General features: G+C 47.8%; 1 protein-coding gene and 1 long non-coding RNA gene across 5 annotated transcripts in view; one reads left to right on the forward strand and one right to left on the reverse strand.

Moving 5' to 3' along the window:
• Positions 1-11,518: 11,518 nt before the first annotated feature.
• On the reverse strand, positions 11,519-16,168 carry LOC123641025. Its single transcript, XR_006736195.1, has 3 exons — positions 16,070-16,168; positions 15,814-15,896; positions 11,519-11,787 (listed from the first exon to the last, which is right to left on the reverse strand). It is a non-coding gene; the product is annotated as an uncharacterized LOC123641025 (long non-coding RNA).
• ARRB1 (arrestin beta 1) overlaps positions 13,046-18,797 on the forward strand; it is a 76,239-nt gene continuing 70,487 nt past the window's right edge. For 2 of the 4 annotated variants that reach the window (XM_045555458.1, XM_045555459.1), the window contains exon 1: positions 13,046-13,340. In XM_045555458.1, coding sequence (XP_045411414.1) covers positions 13,321-13,340 — 20 coding nt within the window. In that variant the 5' untranslated portion in view covers positions 13,046-13,320. Of the gene's footprint in view, positions 13,341-14,595; positions 14,794-18,797 lie in introns of all 4 variants that reach the window. The other 2 variants (XM_045555457.1, XM_045555461.1) reach the window with 2 other exon arrangements.

The raw sequence follows: 18,797 nt of genomic DNA on the forward strand, positions 1-18,797 counted from the left end.
GCCACATTTTCATATTTGAATCGCAATTTTCTGGTACAATTTTGTATTTTTCCTGGAGTTTCTTGGCACCTTTCGTGTTCCGTTTTGAGAGAACAAATGTGTGCCTTCTTTACCATATGACTAAGGGCTTCCGGCTTCTTAATTGTGCTATCTATTGACTGAAATTCACCTTTTTTCTTAAAAACCTTTTAAAGACTTTGTTATAGGAGTCTTATGTTTTCCTTTTCTAATTTAAATAAAATACTTCCAGGCAAATAGTTATCAGCGTGGAGTTTCTTTTCAATGTACGTCTGGGTTAGTTCTATTGTTTCTTGGTTATTAGGTGGCTTAGGTCAAGCTTCCTAGAAGCAGCACCCTACACATGGATTCTGGTGAAAGTGATCAATTAAGGGAATAATCTCAGGAGAAGAGGAGGGAGGGAAGCAGGATAAGGCAGAAAAAGAAAGCTAAACTAGGAGGTATCCTTGGCTGGACACTGGCTTCAGGCCGGTCCCATCTTGAGTCGGGGGTGAGGGTGGGGGGCATCTTGTGCAGTAGATCTCACCAGCCAGGCAATGCCCCAGACTGGCGAAGGGGATTTGGGTGGGCACCACGCACAACTCCAGGATGCTCCAGGTTCTTGAACCTGAGCGTGCACCACCCTCACCTGGAGGGCTTGTTAAAATACAGATTGCTGGGCCCCCACCGCCAGAGTTTCTGATTCAATAGGTCAGGGATGGGGCCCGAGCATCTGCTTTTCTAACAAGTTCCTGGATGCTGCTTCTGGAACTATACTTTGAGAATCAAAGCACCACATTATATCTTCTTTTTTTGTTTTCCTAGACTATAAACTCAAGTAACTTTTTTTTTTTTTTGAGACAGACTCATACTCTTGCCCGGGCTAGAGTGCTGTGGCATCAGCCTAGCTCACAGCAACCTCAAACTCCTGGGCCCAAGCGATCCTCCTGCCTCAGCCTCCCGAGTAGCTGGGACTGCAGGTGCATGCACCACCACGTTGAGCTCATTTTTTCTATTTTTAGTTGCCTGGCTAATTTCTTTCTATTTTTAGTAGAGATGGAGGTCTCACTCTTGCTCAGGCTGGTCTCAAACTCCTGAGCTCAAGTGATTCTCCCACCCCAGCCTCCCAGAGTACTATGATTACAGGCATGAGCCACCTTGCCCGGCCAAGCTCAAGTAACTTTTTTCAGCAAGAGTGCATGGAAGGTAAATTTTATAGTTCTCACAAGTCTATTCTGCCCCTCTGCTTGTTTTGTAATTTGCAGGCCATTGTTTTATAGCTTCTAGCTTCAGAGAAGCCCAATGCTAATTTAATTTATTTATTCCCTTATAGATAATTTTTTTTTTTTTAATTTTAGAGATAGGACTTACTCTGTCACCGAGGCTGGAGTGCAGTGGCGCGATCATAGCTCACTGTAATCTTGAACTCCTGGGCTCAGGTGATCCTTGCTTCGGCCTCCCGAGTAGCTGGCACTACGAGCACATGCCACCACCCCTGGCTGATTTTTTTTTTTAAGAGATAGAATCTTACTATGTTGCCCAGGCTGGTCTGGAACTCCTGGCTTCAAGTGATTTTCTCGCCTCAGCCTCATAAGCAGCTGGGATCACAGGCACAAGGCACAGTGCCCCACCTGTTTGTTTTTAATTTCCAGCAGCTGTTATACTTCCTGAACATCGTGAATCTCTACATATGCTTTTTGTTTTCTTTAATTCTGTTCAGCACTCAATGGGCAATTTTTAACCTAAAAGACGTTTTTTGGGGTTGCTCTGGGAAATTTTTTTCTATTATTTCTCTGATTATTTTCTTGCCTCTACTTTCTTTTTTCTCTCTGGAGTTCTCATTAGACAAGTATCAGGCCTCCTGAATCGATGCCTCATGACTTGATGCTTTTCTCCTTATTTAAAAAAAATTTTTTTTTGTCTCTATATTCTTGGAGACTTATATGACTTTTGCTTCTGCATTTTTTTATTTTGGGATAATTTTAGATTTATAGAAAAGTTGCAAAAATGTTTCCTCTAATGTTAGCATCTTATATAACCATGGTCCACCAAAACTAAGAAAGTAATATATATACACATTACCATTAACTAAACTCCAGATTATATTCGTGTTTCAACAGTGTTTCCACTAATGTCCTTTTTCTGTGCCAGGACCCAGTCCAGTATAACAGACTGTATTTAGTCCTCACGTCTCGTTGGTCTCCTCTGTGATAGTTTCTTAGTCTTCCTTTGTTTTTGTTTTGTTTTGTTTATTTTAGAGACTTGCTCTGTCACCCAGGCTGGAGTGCTGTGGCATGATCATAGCTCACTGTAACTGTAACAGAAGGAATGGCTTGAAAAAAACGGCAAACATGTTTTATGTCTCTTTAAAACATCCCCCACTCCTTTTGGAGAGCTAGAACCTGCATCCCTGTCTCAGGCCAGTGGTCAGGAGGGGCAGGGGACTGTCCTTTGTTATTTGTGCCACAGGAGATGGGATTAATCGGGCAGAGGTCACGAGATTGTCTTAGCCAAAGATGGGATTGATCAGAACATTTAAAAGCTCTGTACTTCTGCTCAGAAGCAGGATGCCAGTACTTTGAGACAGGAGTCTGCCAACCTCCTCCTTTGCTGGCAAATTAATAAACTTCTTTTTTCTTCTCCTCAAACCACTTGTCCTCTCATTCTTCTGGTGTGTCCTCGGGGACAAGTGCCAAACTTTTGGTAGCATAACCTTGAACTCCTGGGCTGAAGAGAGCCTCCTGTCTCAGCTTCCAGAGTAGCTGGGACTATAGGTGTGTGCCACCACATCTAGCTAATTTTTAAATTTTTTTTTTTGAAGACAGGATCTTGCTTTGTTGCCCAGACATGATGGCAGTGGCATGATCATAGCTCACTGCAACCTCAAACTCCTGAGCTTAAGTGATCCTCCTGCCTCAGCCTCCCAAGTAGCTGAGGCTACTTTTTCTATTTTTTGTAGAGACAGGGTCTTGCTCTTGTTCAGGCTGGTCTTGAACTCCTGGCCTCAAGTGATCCTTCCTCCTCGGCCTCCCAAAGTACTAGGATTACAGGTGTGAGCCACTATGCCTGGCCTAAATTTTTTTTTTTTTTTTTTTAGAGAGACTGGATCTTGCTATGTTCCCCAAGCTGCTTTTGAAATCCTGGCCTCCAGCGATCTTCCTGCCTTAGCCTCCCAAAGTGCTAGGATCATAGGCATGACCCACCTAGCAGGCCTAGTAAGCTTGATCACTTGATTAAAGCAGTATTTGTCAGATTTTTCCACTTTAAAGTTACTATTTTTTTTCCCTTTCCATGCTCTGTTCTTTGGGAGTGAGTCACTAAGTCCAGCACACATTCAAAGGAGGAGGGCCAATTAAGCTCCATCTGGAAGGGAAAGTATCTATATATATTATTTGGTATTCTTCTATAAGGAAGTTTTGTCCCTTGTCCCCCATGTATTTATTTATTTAACCATTTGTTTACATCAGTGTGGACTCATGTTTATTTATTTTATACTTTGGGCTATAATCCAATATGACATTATTTATTTTGTTGCTCATATTGTTCCAGCTCTGGCTGCTGTGTCCCTTTGACATCCTCATTTTTTGTTTAGCACTTCCTTATTTTCTGGCACTAGCTTCTAGGCTTTTTAATTATATTTTTTACTCGGACAATCATATTTTTCATTCCCCGGGACTCTTTCACTGGCAGTTCTTTCTCGTTTTATGAATCCAATATATAAACTCAGATTAGAATTTGTTTCTAATCATAATATTGAAAATGCTATTTATTGGATTTAAATGACCAGAATTACTCTCTAGATAAAGCACGGAAAACTTAATTATAGTTACAGAACATATGTAAATGTTGTAACTCTTGGCAATACAAAGTAATAGTATAACTGTCAGCCTCAGAAGGCCGGGGTGGAGGAGGAGAGATCAGACAGTGCACAGGTACTCACTTTCTCATTGTACATAGTAGAGATCAAGAGATACTATCTAAAGTGGATAGAACTTGGAATAAAGGTCTTAAGCGATTATTAATCAATAGAAGAATAAACTAACATTATAACATAATGTGGAAAGTATTGGAGGCGAACATTAGTGAAAGAGCAAATGTCTTCATTTTTTTCATGAAAGGAGTCAATAAATGTCAATTCAGTTGACAAATTAAGAAATTGAGGTGGATGCATATTAATCAGATTTGTGGTCCAAGCCTCCATAGCTAAAAGTTGAAAAGATTAAAATTGGTTTTTTTAGAAAGAGGGTGTAGGGCAGGCTGGGGAGGGGGTGGCACGGGATTTTGGCTTTCCCCTTACTAACGTTCTGTATTGAAACATTTAAAAAAGTATGATTTTTATGAAAAATAATTGAAAATATATAAATGTCGACTGTAGAAACACAAGGGCCTTGAATGTGCAGGGTGGGAGGGGATGTGTTGGGGCTGGGTGAGGCAGGACGACAGGTCCCTGCTTTGGCGAGGTGCAACTTGTGCTGGGAGGAGGGGCTGTAGCCGCAGACCTAGCACTTGCTGAGCTTCAGACCCTGTTTGAGGACTAAAGATATGGAGCCGTCTTTGCTCTAGACATTTAAACAAGTCATTACAAAAAGACTACTGACCTTAGAGTTGGCACTCCCTACTGTAGGAGGGGTATAGTCCACCAACACTTTTGTTTTCCCATGAAGGAAGTTGGGGAGTTCCCAGGAGATGTGGTGACCAACCATCCCAGTTTGCTGACGACTGTCCTAGTTTTAAAACTCATAGTCCTGCATTTCGGGAAACTCCTTGGTTCTGGGCAAACCTGTGCAGTTGGTCACCCTTCCAAGGGGATAATTCTAGCCCATCCTCTCATTCCTCCTCCATTTTGGTTCTGCTACAGGAGAACCTCTAGAACCCCTAGCATGATCTGCTTTCTGAATTTTGAAGGGTCACAGTAGTATATGCGGGGGTGCAGACCAGGGAGCTGGTAATGCTGATTTCTGGTTTGTTAAAGGAAAGCGAAGACTCCAAGGAAGGGAACTAGGAGATGTGGGAATAGGGCAGAGTAAGGTAGGGTGGTTTCCCATCCTCCAGAATTAGCATGTCTGGGAGCATACAGTTTGGCCCTGGGAGGGACCAGATTGCTATGCCCACCATATTCCTTAAAATGCATTTATTCAATAAATACTTATTGAGGCCAGTGGCTCACACCTGTAATTAATCCTAGCGCTCTGAAAGGCTGAGGCAGGAATTCACTTGAGGCCAGGAGTTCCAGACCACCCTGAGCAAGAGCAAGACCCCATCTCTCCAATAAATACAAAAATTAGCCAGGCATGGTGGCGCATGCCTGTAGTCTCACCAATTGAGGCTGAGGCAGAAGGATCACTTGAGCCTAGGAATCTGAGGTTGCAGTGAGCTATGATGACACCACTGCACTCTAACACAGGTGATAGAAAGAGACTCTGTCCCCCCCAAACAAAATTAACAAATAAATATTTATTTATTGACATCTACTATATACTAGGCTCTGATTAAGTTATAATACATTACACTCATTCATTAATTTGGCCATGTTCTAGGCTCTGAGGATACAGGAGGGAACCAGACAGATACAGATACAGATACAAAGCTTACAATCCATAAGGAGATGTTAACAATTGACCATATTCTGGTGGCCTATTTCCTCTCCATTTATCTATTCGTCTATCCTTACACTAGGTCCATTCATTCTGTCTTCATAATTGTAGCTTGATAGTAAATTTTGAAATCAGATAGTATGAGTCCTCCAACTTTGTTCTTTGTTTTTTCTTTTTCAAGCTTGATTGGCTATTTCCATATAAATGTCTACAAAAAAGCTTATTGTATTGGATTTATAGATCAATTTTGGGCAAAATAACAGGTTAATATTGAGTCTCCCAAACCATGAACTTGGTATTTTTTTTTCATTTATTTAGATCTTCTTTGATTTCTCTTACAGTGTTTTCTGATTATCGGTGTAAAGGTATTCTTGAGTATTTTATAGGTTTTGATGCTATTGTAAATAGATTTTTAAATCTCAGTTTCATTTCTTTCCTTTTAATATATAGAAACACAATTGATTTTTATATATTGACTTCATTTATTAATTCTAGTAGTTTTTTGTATATTCCTTAGTATTTCCCTTTCCTTCCTTCCTTCCTGTCTCTCTCTCTCTCTCTTTCTTTTAGAAAAGGTTTCTCACTCTGTTGCCCAGGCTAGAGTGCAGTGGTGCAGTTGCAACCTCCAACTCCTTGGCTTAAGCGATCCTCTTCCCTCCTGAGTAGCTGGGACTACAGGTGCATACCACCATGCCATGTCCCCCGCTAATTTTTCTATTTTTTGTATAGACAGGGTCTCACTATGTTGCTTAGGCTGGTCTCGAACTCCTGGCCTCAAATGATCCTATTGCCCTGGCCTCCCAAAGGGTTAGGATTACAGGTGTGTGCCACTGTGCCCTTTCCTTAGTATTTTCTATGTAAACAATCACATCATCTACAAATATAGACAGCTCTACTTCTTTTTTCTTACTCTTTTATTTCTTTTTATTCCTTATTATAACGGCTAGGGTTCCTGGTATTGTGTTAAATAGAAGTAGTGAAAACTGAGATCCTTGTCTTATTCTTGATCTTAGGGGGAAAGTGTTTTAGTCCATTCCTGCTGTTATAACAAAATACTTTAGACTTGGTAATTTATAAACTACAGAAATTTATTGCTCCCAGTTCTGGAGGCTGGAAAGCCCAACATTAAGGCATCAGCAGAGTCGGTGTCTGGTGAGGGCCTGTTCCTCATGGACTCCGTCTCGCTGTGTCCTCACAGGGGAAAGGGGGTGAATGAGCTCCCTCATGCCTCTTTTATGAGGGCACTAACCACTTCTATGGGCCCCACCTCTAAATACTACCACAATGAGGATTAAGTTTCACCATGAATTTTAAAGGGACACAAACATTCAAACCATAGCAAAAAGCATTCAATATTTTAACTTTAAGTATCCTTTTATGCTGTAGGTTTTTCACAGTTTCACTTCACTGAATTCTGAAGACATTCTCTTGTATTGCTAATTTGCTGAGTAAAAGTTCTGATCACAAATGGATGTTGAATTTTTCCAAATGCTTTTTTCTGCTTCTGTTGAGATTACTCATACGACCTTTTTCCTTTAATCTATAAATGTGCTCAATTACATTGATTTTAGAATGTTAAGCCAACCTTATATCCTGAAATAAAACCCACTTGGTCATAATGTATTCTCTTTTTTACCTATGGCTGGATTCAATCTGCTATTTTGTTTAGCATTGTTTTGCATCTGAGTTCATGAAGAATATCTATCTATAGTTTTTTTTCTTATAATATCTTTTTAGATTTTGGGATTAGGGTTATTCTGGCCACATAAAACAAGTTGAGAAGTGTTCCCTTCTTTATTTTCTGAATAAGTTTGTGTAAGATTAGAATTAATTCTCCCTTAAATCTATTTTAGAATTCACCATTGAAGTTTTCCAGACCTGGATTTTTTTGTGGCAGGGTTTTTTTTTTTTTTTTCTATTTTTTTCTTTTTAGTAGAGATGGGGTCTTGCTCAGGCTGGTCTCGAACTCCTGACCTCCAGCGATCCACCCGCCTCAGCCTCCCAGAGGGCTAGGATTACAGGCGTGAGCCACCGCGCCCGGCCTGTGGCAGGGTTTTTGATAATAAAATCATATTTGGTTATGAAGTCAGATTTTCTATTCTTCTTGTGTCAATTTTGGTAATTTGTGTCTTTTAAGGTATCTACCCATTTTATCTGGGTTATTTATTTGCATACAGTTGTTCCTAATTTCCCTTATCATCCATTTCATGTCTGTAGGATCTGCATCACATTCCTGCTTTCATTCTTGATATTAGTAATCTGTGCTTCCTTTTTAAAAAAAATTCAGTGTTAATAGTGATTTAATAATTTTGTTATTTTGTTTTCACAGTGCCAACATTTGGCTTTGTTGGTTTTCTCTATTTTTTTATTTTATTGATTTATGTTCTTATATTATTTCCTTTCTTCCACTTACTTCGGATTTAATTTGCTCTTTATTTTCTTTCTCTCTCTCTCTCTCTTTTTTTTTTTTTTTTTTGAGACAAGATTTCACTCTGTTGCTGAGGCCGGAGTGCAGTGGCATAATCATAGCTCACTGTAGCCTGGAACTCCTGGTCTTAACCGATCCTCCCACCTCAGCCTCCTGAATAGCTGGGACTACAGACTCACACTACCACACTTGGCTAATTTTTGTATTTTTGTAGAAATGGGTCTTATTATGATGCCCAGGCTGGTCTTGAACTCCTGGCCTCAAGCAATCCTTCTACTTCAGCCTCCCAAAGTGCTGGGATTACAGGGGTGAGCCACCATGCCTGCAAATATTGTCTTGATTCTTAAGGTAGAAATTTGGATTAATGATTTTAAACATTTCTACTACAAGTGTGTAAAACTATGCATTTCCCACAAAACACTGCTTTAACTATTAATACATCCCACAAATGTTTGTATGTATTTTCTTTATCATTCAGTTCAAAAATAATTTCATTTATTTCCCTTGTGATTTCCTCTTTGATTTATGGGCTAATTTTTCATGGATTTGTCCATATTTATCATTGAGAGCTTGTTAAACAAACCTAAAACAACCCCTGCCATGTCGGGGAACAGCCCTGTCTCTGAGCCTGCTTCCTCAGGATATGTCCCCATCTTCCTTTCCAGTGCCCCTCCCTTCTTTGTGCCTTTGCCACAGACCCATCTGAGTTCCCCCAAAGTGTCATGCCCTTTCCTTCCTCCCTGGCTTTGCAGCTGTTGTGTGTCCTCTTCCTGGAATGGAGTTATCATTCCTCCCCTGAACTGCTGACACCATGTTCTAACTGGTCTTCCCCTCTGTACCCCTCTGGTCCATGTCCAATCCATTCTTCACACAACAGCTAGAGTGATGTTCTCCAAACGCTTGTCTGAGCATGTCACTCTCTGCTTGGCTCCTTCATGGATCTTTGGATGAAGACCAAATTCCTTACACCACCCTGCAGGCCCAGCATGGTCTGGTTCCTGCCTACTTCTCTAGCTTTGTCGGGAAACACTTAGAAGGTAGAGTGTGGGGCTGGGTTGTTATGAACCGAGGCAGGCAAGGCAGGAATCAAGGATCACACTCAGGTTTCTGGTTGGGCAGACTTAGGGAAGCTCTTTAGTTTCTTTTTTTGTTTTTTGAGACAGAGTCTCACTCTGTCACCCAGGCTAGAAAGGGGTGGGGGCAGTCTAGCTCACAGCAACCTTAAACTCCTGTGCTCAGGTAATCCTCCTGCCTCAGTCTCCTGAGTAGCTGGGACTACAGGCGTGTCCCACCATGACTGGCTAATTTTTTCTATTTTTAGTAGAGACGGGATCTCACTTTTGCTTAGGCTGGTCTTGAACTCCTGACCTCAAGCAATCTTCCCACCTTGGCCTCCGAGAGTGCTAGGATTACAGGCATGAGCCACCACGCCCAGCCCCTTAGTTTCTTAATTCCTAACATCTCAAAGGAGTGTATCCGTCAGTCTCAAGCCCTTTGGGAACAGGGAGCTGAAAACCCACCCACTCACCCACACTCTAGTCTGACATTCAACAACCTGACCAGCTGAGCAAAGCTTTGCATTTGAGCCCTTGCTCTATTTTTCATTTGCTATGGTCCTGGCTTGGGCGGTTTCCCTCTTAAAGTTTTGTTTTATAAAGCAAGAATAATATGGCCTTTCTCTTTTTTTTTTTTTTTTTTTGAGACAGAATCTTGCTCTGTTGCCTGGGCTAGAGTGCCGTGGTGTCAGCCTAGCTCACAGCAACCTCAAACTCATGGGCTCAAACAATCCTTCTGCTTCAGCCTCCCATGTAGCTGGGACTACAGGCATGAGGCACCATGCACGGGTAATTTTTTCTATATATTTTTAGTTGTCCAGCTAATTTCTTTCTATTTTTAGTAGAGACGAGGTCTCACTCTTGCTCAGGCTGGTCTTGAACTCCTGACCTTGAGAGATCCTCCCGCCTCGGCCTCCCAGAGTGCTAGGATTACAGGTGTGAGCCACCAAGCCCAGCCGCCTTTTTCATTTTTAATAAGAAATTTTTATCATGAGTGGTAAATTTCAGATATGTGACTGGCCTGAGTTGGGACATAGTTGGAGCTGACCAGCTCCTATGAGCCTCTGTTGTAGAATCCATTTGCCATTTAGAAAAATCACCCTGGTGCTCAGGGGAGGGTGTACTACACATGGATTGAGACAGGAAGGACGGAGCTGTCCAGTCCTCTCAACTGTGGCTTCCCTTGGAGGAATGTATGCGGAGAGTGGAACAAGCAGACCCTGCTCCAAGCCTCTGGGTCATCCTGGAGCCTGAACTATCCACAGCCAGTCCCTCAGCGGGTGCTGTGAGCTCTACCTCCACATATTAACATATCCTGAAGCCCTTCACTACTTTCATTTCTGCTGTCACCACCTGAGTCCAAAGCCCTATCCTGGTGACAGCAATGATGGGATGCCCTGCCTTTGCTCTTGTCTCTTACCTTGTCATCTCCATCCAACAGCCAGAGTGACATTTAAGAACATAAAGCAGATGCTGTTACTCAGCCGCCTCAGCCCTCCCCACACTCCTCACCCCAGCTACAAGCCCTGCATGATCCACGCCTGCCTGCCTGCCTCGTCCGTACCATGCCTTACCTGTTCACCCAAGCCTGGGCAGGCTGTCCTTGTCCCTGTGCTTCTGTGGCTGCTGCTCCCTCTGCCCGAGAAGCTCTTCCCTGGACCCTCCCCTCGTATCGCTCTGGTCTGCAGGTCTCAGCCCAAAGCTCACCTCCTTGGAGAGCCTTTTTCTAAGTATACTTGTCCCTATCACTATGTTTCATTACTGTTTTATTTCCTTCATAACCCTTATTACTGCCTGAAATTATATTGTTGATATACGGAGAGTTCTCCTCGCTATTAATTTTGATTATTCAAGGAATAAATAAATATGTTTTCCGTAGAGTCTGAGAGGTAAAGCAAATGTGCCTTCTTAACTCCTCTGCCCCATTCTAGATCCCTCCCTGGAATGGAAGCTCTGTGTGTCCTGTTGACCACTGATTTGTAAGTTCCTAGAACCATCCATGGCACACTGTGGCTGTTGAATAAAGACTAAATCAAGGGTCAGATTCTGGCTCTACTGTGTATTAGCTTCTCTTTGGGGAGGGCTGGAGGAAGGCAGGTCAGAGGCCAGGATCCAGAGGAGGCTATGGATTTAGGCAAATGACTTACCTTTTCTGATTTATAAAAAAGAGAAAAGAACATTTATCTTATAGAATTGTGAGCATCGAGTAGCGCCAGGCACACCACACACCCCCTCATGAAGTTTACAGGCTAGTGGGGATGGACAATACTTGGAATCCTGTCTGTTGATGCCACAGTCAACCAACCTAGGCACTGTCCCCAAATGTCAGAGCCATGCTTTCCTAACTGGGCTGGGAAAAGCTGTGTGGGTGCAGGGGTTACCTGAAACCACCAGGTGCACCTTTCTGGACTGTTTGTTTTAATCAAAAGTAATTTGAAACACTATTTTTATAGTAGAATAAACATAAATATTTATTGAGTAGAACAAAAAATTAGCCTGAATTTTAAAATTCAGATGCTTTGGGCACCAGTATGGGGAGAACCACTGGAGATTATCTGGTTTGGTGAAGCCCATGTTTTTTAGGTGGGGAAACTGTGATGCAGAGAGTGGCAGGACCTGGCCTCTCCATCCTGCTTCGGGGCCTCTCTGGCTCAAAGTGAGCCTCTTGTCATCAAGGAGGACTCTAGTCTGCTCCTTTCAAGATCCCGGATCCCTGTAGAAACAGCAGGTGGTTTCCTCTCTTTCCCCTGTGGGGGTGAGAGGGGAGCCTAGAGGCCAAGACCAGGAGGAGGGTTCTAGGCTATATTCTCCTAGCTCCTGACACGGCCCAGATGTGGACTACCCTGCCTGCCCATCAGCACCCACCCCCCACACCAAATCTGGACATAATTATAGTAATTATACTGGGATATCATTACCAACTATATATAAACAGCCTAGGTAACTGCTTCTGAGCATAATTACTAGAGATGTTTACATACTCACAATAGCATCAGAGTAAATGATAGCTTCCTTTCCCTTTAATACTTCAATAGAAGGGACCTATCAGGGCTAATTAGCCAAATCCCAGCAGTGAGGGTGTGGGAAAGACCTCACACTTCTCCACTACTTGCAAAGCAGGGCCCCAGCCAGGATTTCACAGGACATCAAGAAGCCTGCAGAGGGGTGGGCTAACATCTGCTGGGCACCTACTGTGTGCAGGTACCCAGGGGTGGCCAGCAAACTCGAGCAAGTTCTTTCAACTTATGAACCATTCTGCAAGCTGATATTATTAGTATTCCCACTTTATAGGTCTGGAATTAGGTCCTGAGAGGCCTGGTGTCCAAAGTCACCCACAGCAGGCAGGGGAACCAGGCCTCGGGCTTTCCACCCTGCTACCCGGCCAGGGCACGCTCCCATGCTCTGCCCCCTTCCTTATCTCTTCTACTCACAGCTTCCTCTTTCTGGGCTGCAACCCGCGGCCTCTGCTAGCCTCCGGTCCCTCTCTCACCCTCCTTAGTTCCCCAGCGCCCACGCAGTCTACTCCCCCCTCAGCCCCTTCTTCCTGTCCCTGTTGGGTGGCAGGGTGTTATCTCTCCAGATAGGGGGGCGGGGGTGGTGCTGGGAGTGGGGGAGGGTGGAGCGTAGGGCGAGGGCCTCGTCCGGTGTCCAGAATCTCCCCCAAGCAGGGCGCAGCGGAGAGCTCGGTCCTGGGTTCCGCAGACCTCCGCCTTCCACCCACCCGCGCACACAAAGGCTGCCCCGGCGCGTGCAGGAGAGCGCGCTCGCACCCACGGCCATGCGCACACACGCACAACTGCACAGAGACGTGCACACTCCTCCATCCACACAAACACACTCGTTAATAGGCCCGCGCACACAGCCGTGCGCCCTCCCGTACACCGCGCGCGCGCACACACAGACACACACACACACACGCACCCGGGTAGACCCCAAATGCCGACCACCGGGCCCTGACGCGTCCCACTGCCCGGCCCTGGGCTCGCCGGGCGGGCGCGCACACGCAGACGCGCACACCCCGACACGCGCACACCCCGCACACTTCCACGCCCCTGGCCGCGGCCCGGGCGCCGCTCGGCTCGGAGCGGCGGGCGGGGACCGGGGGCGGGGGCGGCGGCGGCGGCCGCGGGAGCGGAGGAGGCGGAGCAGGGAGCCGGGAGCTGGCTGGCCCGCGCTCCTCCTGCTGGCCGGGGATTTTCCAGCCTAGGCGCTGACGCCGCGGACCTCCCTGCGGCCGCCGCGGACCATGGGCGACAAAGGGACACGGTGAGTGTGGGCGGCCGTCCGGCCTGGCGCGCGTAAGGGCGACGTGGGAGAGGGCACGGGCGGGTCTTCCAGTCGGCGTCCTGGCTCTGCGTTCGCGGTCACCCCGGGACCGGGCACCCCGCTCTCCTCCACCCGAGGTCTCCTGTGTGGTCGCGGGCGAGGGTACAGAGAAGGCTAGGACCCGGCTGCCCCCTGTGGGCCGTAGCTCTTGGCCAGGACACACACACACACACAAACACACACACACTCTCACTTGCTCGCTGACACCAGCACTGGCTGGCAGATGCAGAGACGCACGGGACAGGTTGTTACACGGGCACACTAGCCCACGGGCACATGTATGCTGGCACACACACGGTCAACCACTGGCACAGGTTCATCACACACGGTGCCATGCCGCCGTCACGCACGCTCCCTGGTACACATGCATCAGGCAGCACATTCTTGCTGACAGCCCTGTTGGCATGCACACTCCAACACACACCAACTCTAGCACACCCTCGTGCTGGCACACATGTGGGGCCATACACCGACACACACATACACACTGTCACCTGCGCTCACTGTAACAAACACTCTTGCTGGCACACACATGTTGTTGTCACCCTTACTGACACATGTCTCACCCACACAGTGGAGCGCAAGGCCATGCCAACACTGGCCCCTACAGACACACATCAGACTAGTGTCCACACAGATTGGCACCCCACGGGCACAAGCTGCCAGACCCTAGGGCTGCCGACACACTCATCCAGGCCCCACATGGCGAGAAGTGGAAACACACATCACACAGGGTGGAGTCACCCCCCTGGAGCCTGGGAAAAACAGGTCCCATCCATCTGCTGTTTTGTCTCCCTGTGACCTCCCTGTGAGGGGTGGCTGGCCAGGAGCTCTTTTGAACGGAGGGTGGAGAGAGTGGCTCCTGTCTTAGCCCTGAAAGACTCTGAAAGGGAGAGTCTATGCTTCAAATGGGAAACTGGGACAAAAGGGGGAGGGGTCTGGGACAGGGCAGCCCCTGGGACAGCCCTTCAGAGGAGACAGGCCCTGGTCAGAGGCTCAGCATTGCTCCTGATGTCCCCTTCTCGTTCCCACCCCTGAGTCCTGGCAGTCCTCTTCTCACCCCTTTTGCTTGCACTCCCTCTTTCTTATTTTGCTGCTTTACCCTCTCCCATCCTTGTGTCCCACTTCCCCCTCCTCCCTCCCCTCTCTCCCTTCTCCCTGCTTCCAACGTTTATTTACTGAGCTCCTGCACTAGGATCAAAGATGTGCAAGACCCACTTCTCCCCTGAGGGTGCTGACAGTCTAGAGAGAAACCATCACAGTGGTCATCACCTTTGGGGGCCCCTGACAAAGCCACTTTTCACCCACTGCATCTGAGATGCTCTTCCGGCAGCATGAGAAAAGTCTTCAGAGATTATTTCCATTTTCCAGGAGAAGAAACTGAGGCTCAGAGGTAACTTAGGCTCTTAATGTTTAGAAACTGCTTCCCAGCCATCCTCCTGCCACCTCTTCCTGTTTTCTGACAGGGGAACCAGAGAGTTAGAGAGGCCACCTGACTTGCTTAAGGTCAGGAGGGGCCAGAGGTAGGGCCGAGGCTGGGGCCCACTAGGTCTGTGTCTTTGTGGCTGGCCCTTGGGCTCTGCCGGGCCCCTCACAGGCCCCAGGTTTGAGGGCCAGGGAAGGGTGCCCTGCTCTGTGCTGGAGGCCCAGGCTTGTGGGGGAGATGGCAGGTCACGGGGTATCTGTGTGTACCTTGATGGCCAGTCCCCATGGCAGTGGCTGGACAGCACTGTGACCCAGGCCTCTGTCCTCAGCAAGAAAGTGTGTGACTCCCCCTCCTGCCATATCTGTCTCCCCCACAGCCAAGATCCTTCTGACCCATGAGGTCAGGCTTTTCTCCCTGCAGGGCATAGCGAGGAGTCAGGAGTCATTCTCCCCTCCTTTGTTCCTCCTGTGCTACTTTGTGGTTAGGGTGACTCAGCCCCTCTTGGGCTTCTCTGTGACTTAGGGACAAGTGTCGTTGCTCCTCTGCTGGCATGAGTTGTCAGCAGGACGAGGATGCCACGGACTTCCATGCACCTGTTGGAGACAGTGTCTCTGGGGCCAGGGCTTTTTCCATGACCCCTTCTGCTCTGCCTCTAACTCACTGGTGGATCTTGGGGATGTTGGGCAATTGTCTTCACCTTTCTGGACCTTAGTTTTCCCATCTGTGAACTGGAGCTATCAATACTTACATTCTTCCAGACTCTCCTTGTGTTTACTGAATTTACTGGTCAGGGAAAGGTGCTGTCTGAAGCTTGGAGCCAAGGCCTGGCTAAACTCCACTCAATGGTAGCCCTGCCTTGCCCCTCAGACAGCCCCACGAAGTCGTCTTCTCCCTTTCCAGGCAGTTTCCTGAGTAATTTGGAAGTCAAGGGCCAAATCAATAATGGGCTGTACCGTCTTATTCCATAAGCTGTGGGATTCACTTTACCTGTGACTTGGAAGAGGAGACTGCCAATGGCCAGTGCTGTGAGGATCAGGAGTCATCCATCCCTCCATCTGGCATTGCATCCCCTGCGTGAAAGTGACAATGAAAATTAATCAGCGACTGTTATTGCCCTCTAGGAACTCCCAGGGCCAAGGGGGAAAAAGGGGACGAGACAAATGCCTGAAGAGGACTCATTACAGGGCAGGAATTTGCCGGTTCTGTAACAAGGTGCTCTGGAGGCAATCCTATATTCACTCACCAAATGTGGCCTGAGTGCCTTCTGAGCGCCTGGGGGCTGGGAGTTCAGAGATGAATGAGTCCACTCTGTCCCCCAAGGATTTAGAGCAGAGCAGGTGGTTATAATGCAGGGTGACGCGTGCTGTGGGAGGCCTGAGGAGTCCCCAGCCCAGTCCCGGGCGGGGGCATGGCGAAGGAAGACTTCCTGGGAAGGAGGTGGCATTGGAGCTACTGAGCTTCACCTGGAAGGATGAAGAAGCCAGGGGGTGGGACTGGGAATGTCATTCCCGGCCAGGCTGCAGAGTGTTCAAAGGCTTGTGTGCAGCTTAGGGGCCGGGCAGGGGATGAGGGGCGAGCCTTAAGAGGTGAACACAGGCCAGTCACCGGCAGCTCAGGAATGTCAAGCTAAGAAGAGAAGATTTCCTCCTGAAGGTGATGGTGATTCAGAGAAGAAAATGAGGCCGTGGAGGGATGGGAGCAGGTTTTCATTTCAGAGAGGTGCCTTTGGCAGTGGCACGGAGGGTGGGTGGGAGGAGCAGGCCTAGACGTGCGGGGACCAGTGAGGAGGTCACTGGCTGGGGAGGAACCTGAACTAAGGCTGCAGAGAGGATGGAACAGAGAAATATGAATATGAGTGAGCAGGTGGGGTCCATGAGCCTTGCTGGTTGGTTGGACCTTTGTTGGGTGTCTGGCATGTGTTAGAATTACGTGCACCAGCTCATTGTATTCTCCCAGTGATCTAGTGTTGCAGGGATTGTTGTTCCCCTTTTGCAGATGAGGAAACAGACCAGGGGAGATTAAGCATTTGTCCACTGCCATTCAGCTGGCAAGCGTGTGAACCCAGGCCTGTTTGCCCACAAAGTCCTCTCTGCCACTCCACACTTTTGCTCAGAGGGGAGGGGGCTTGTCTGGCTCACAGTTGGCCTCCTCAGAGGCCCCCAGCCTCAAATTTTGCATCCTTTCTAGGCCTTGCTGTTCTCAGTAACTCAACAGACAACATGAAGGGTAAGATTTAGACAACAGGAGGGACTTCCTGAGAGGCAGGAATGGGATTTCCTTTCCTGCAGATGTTTATGAAGTCCTCTTTTTTCAGGGAGGGAAGGGTGGCTGTGACAGGGACGTGTAATCACCAGCTCTCCGCGAACCTTGGCTGTCATTTCTCTTGGTGGTTAAGCCCTGGGTGACCCATCCTGGCTGGAACGTGGGGAAGTCCTGTGGCTTTGGCCAGGGTTGCTCATGGGGCTGCTGGGAGTGGTTGTGTCGAGCCTGGCCCCACTGTCTCTGATCCCTGATTCCAGGCTAGCTTCTGGGCTTCAGACTTCTCCATGGCTCTCTTCCAAGTTTGGGCCTTCTTGCCTGAGGTTGCAGCTTCCCACTGGCATGGGTTCAGGGGTTGAGCCCATGAGTTGTGGGCTTGCAACTTCCATGGCTTCCAACACCTTGGGTTTGAAAGTCTTCCGTGTAGGGATGGTAATTGACTCGGGGAATGTGGATACGAAGAGGGGATGGCAGGGATAGCTGGGGCCTTGCAGAATACCAGTGCCTGGGGACGGAGAGAAGAGGGAGACCTGAAGGGAGGCTGTGTTCTGGGAGCCAGAGGAGCAGGGAAGGAACCGCAGAGGGTGAGCTGGAGCAAGTCCCCTCAGATTTAGCCAGAGGACAGTGGCTAGTGACATGGGGTGTCGGTGCAGTGGTGAGGGCAAAGCTGGACTACAGGGGGCAGAGGAGGGAGGGAGGACCCTGTTTTTCTACATGCCTGGGGCTGGGTTGAGCCCCTTGGAGGAAGGTTGTGAGGCCCTAAGCTGGGGGCAGTGGGGGAGGGGGGCTTGGGAACCTGGGGTGCTTATCGCAGCCACTCGCTTCCTCTGCCTCATGTTCAGAGGCAGAAGACCATTGCCCTGTGCTGTCATTGCAGGCTCAGGCTGAGAGGTGGAGGGACGTTGGTGAAGTGGGAGCTGCTCCCAGGAGAAGGCGTGCACTGTGCTGGCTCCAGAAAGCAGGGGCATGTGACTCAGATGGGGGACTGGGGGAAGGCTTCCTGGAGGAGGTGACCCCTGAGGTGGGTGCTAGAGCATTAGAAAGATTTAGCCAGGAGGAGGGTGTTCTCAGCAGAATGAAGAACCTATGGATTTGTTCTATAAAATTTGGATTCTGTCAAAAGGCCTCACTCAAGGATCCAGCAGCCCACATGCGGCCCCAAGGCCCTATGCCAAGGGGCAGATACTGGGTGCAGGTGTGGGAGTGTGAGGGGTGAGGCTTAGAAAAAGGGGCAGCCCTGGCCAGCAGGCCTTGGGTGCTGGAGTGGGTGTGTTTCAAGGTACTTTCTTACTCATTCATTCATACCCTGGTGCCTTCCTTCCCCAGCCGGAGCTCCTTGTGGTTCGGGGCTATTTCTGCTTCCTGTTTGTTGGTCCATTATCCACCGCTTTGTCTGGTTCATGGGAGATGCCTGGCAGAAGTTTGCTGAACTGGACTGAACTCTTTCCTCCTTGCTTCTGCTATCCGCCAAGGGGCTCCCTAAGTGCTGAAATTAGATCTTTCCCATTAGGGAATCCTAACAATGAAAGCAATATTTTCCACTTTAGACTGGGTGCTTGGAGAGGCGGGTGGAGTCATGACTCCTCCATCAGACTGGGAAGTGGGATGTACCACCCCTATTAGAACCGGGCTCCTGGGGGTGGGGTCTTGTTTGAGCCCTGGGATTAGAACAGGTACCTGTCTCAGATGGTTCCCAGCACCTCCCCTCCCTC

The sequence above is a fragment of the Lemur catta genome, chromosome 7 (assembly GCF_020740605.2).
Source record: "Lemur catta isolate mLemCat1 chromosome 7, mLemCat1.pri, whole genome shotgun sequence".
NCBI lineage: Eukaryota > Metazoa > Chordata > Mammalia > Primates > Lemuridae > Lemur > Lemur catta.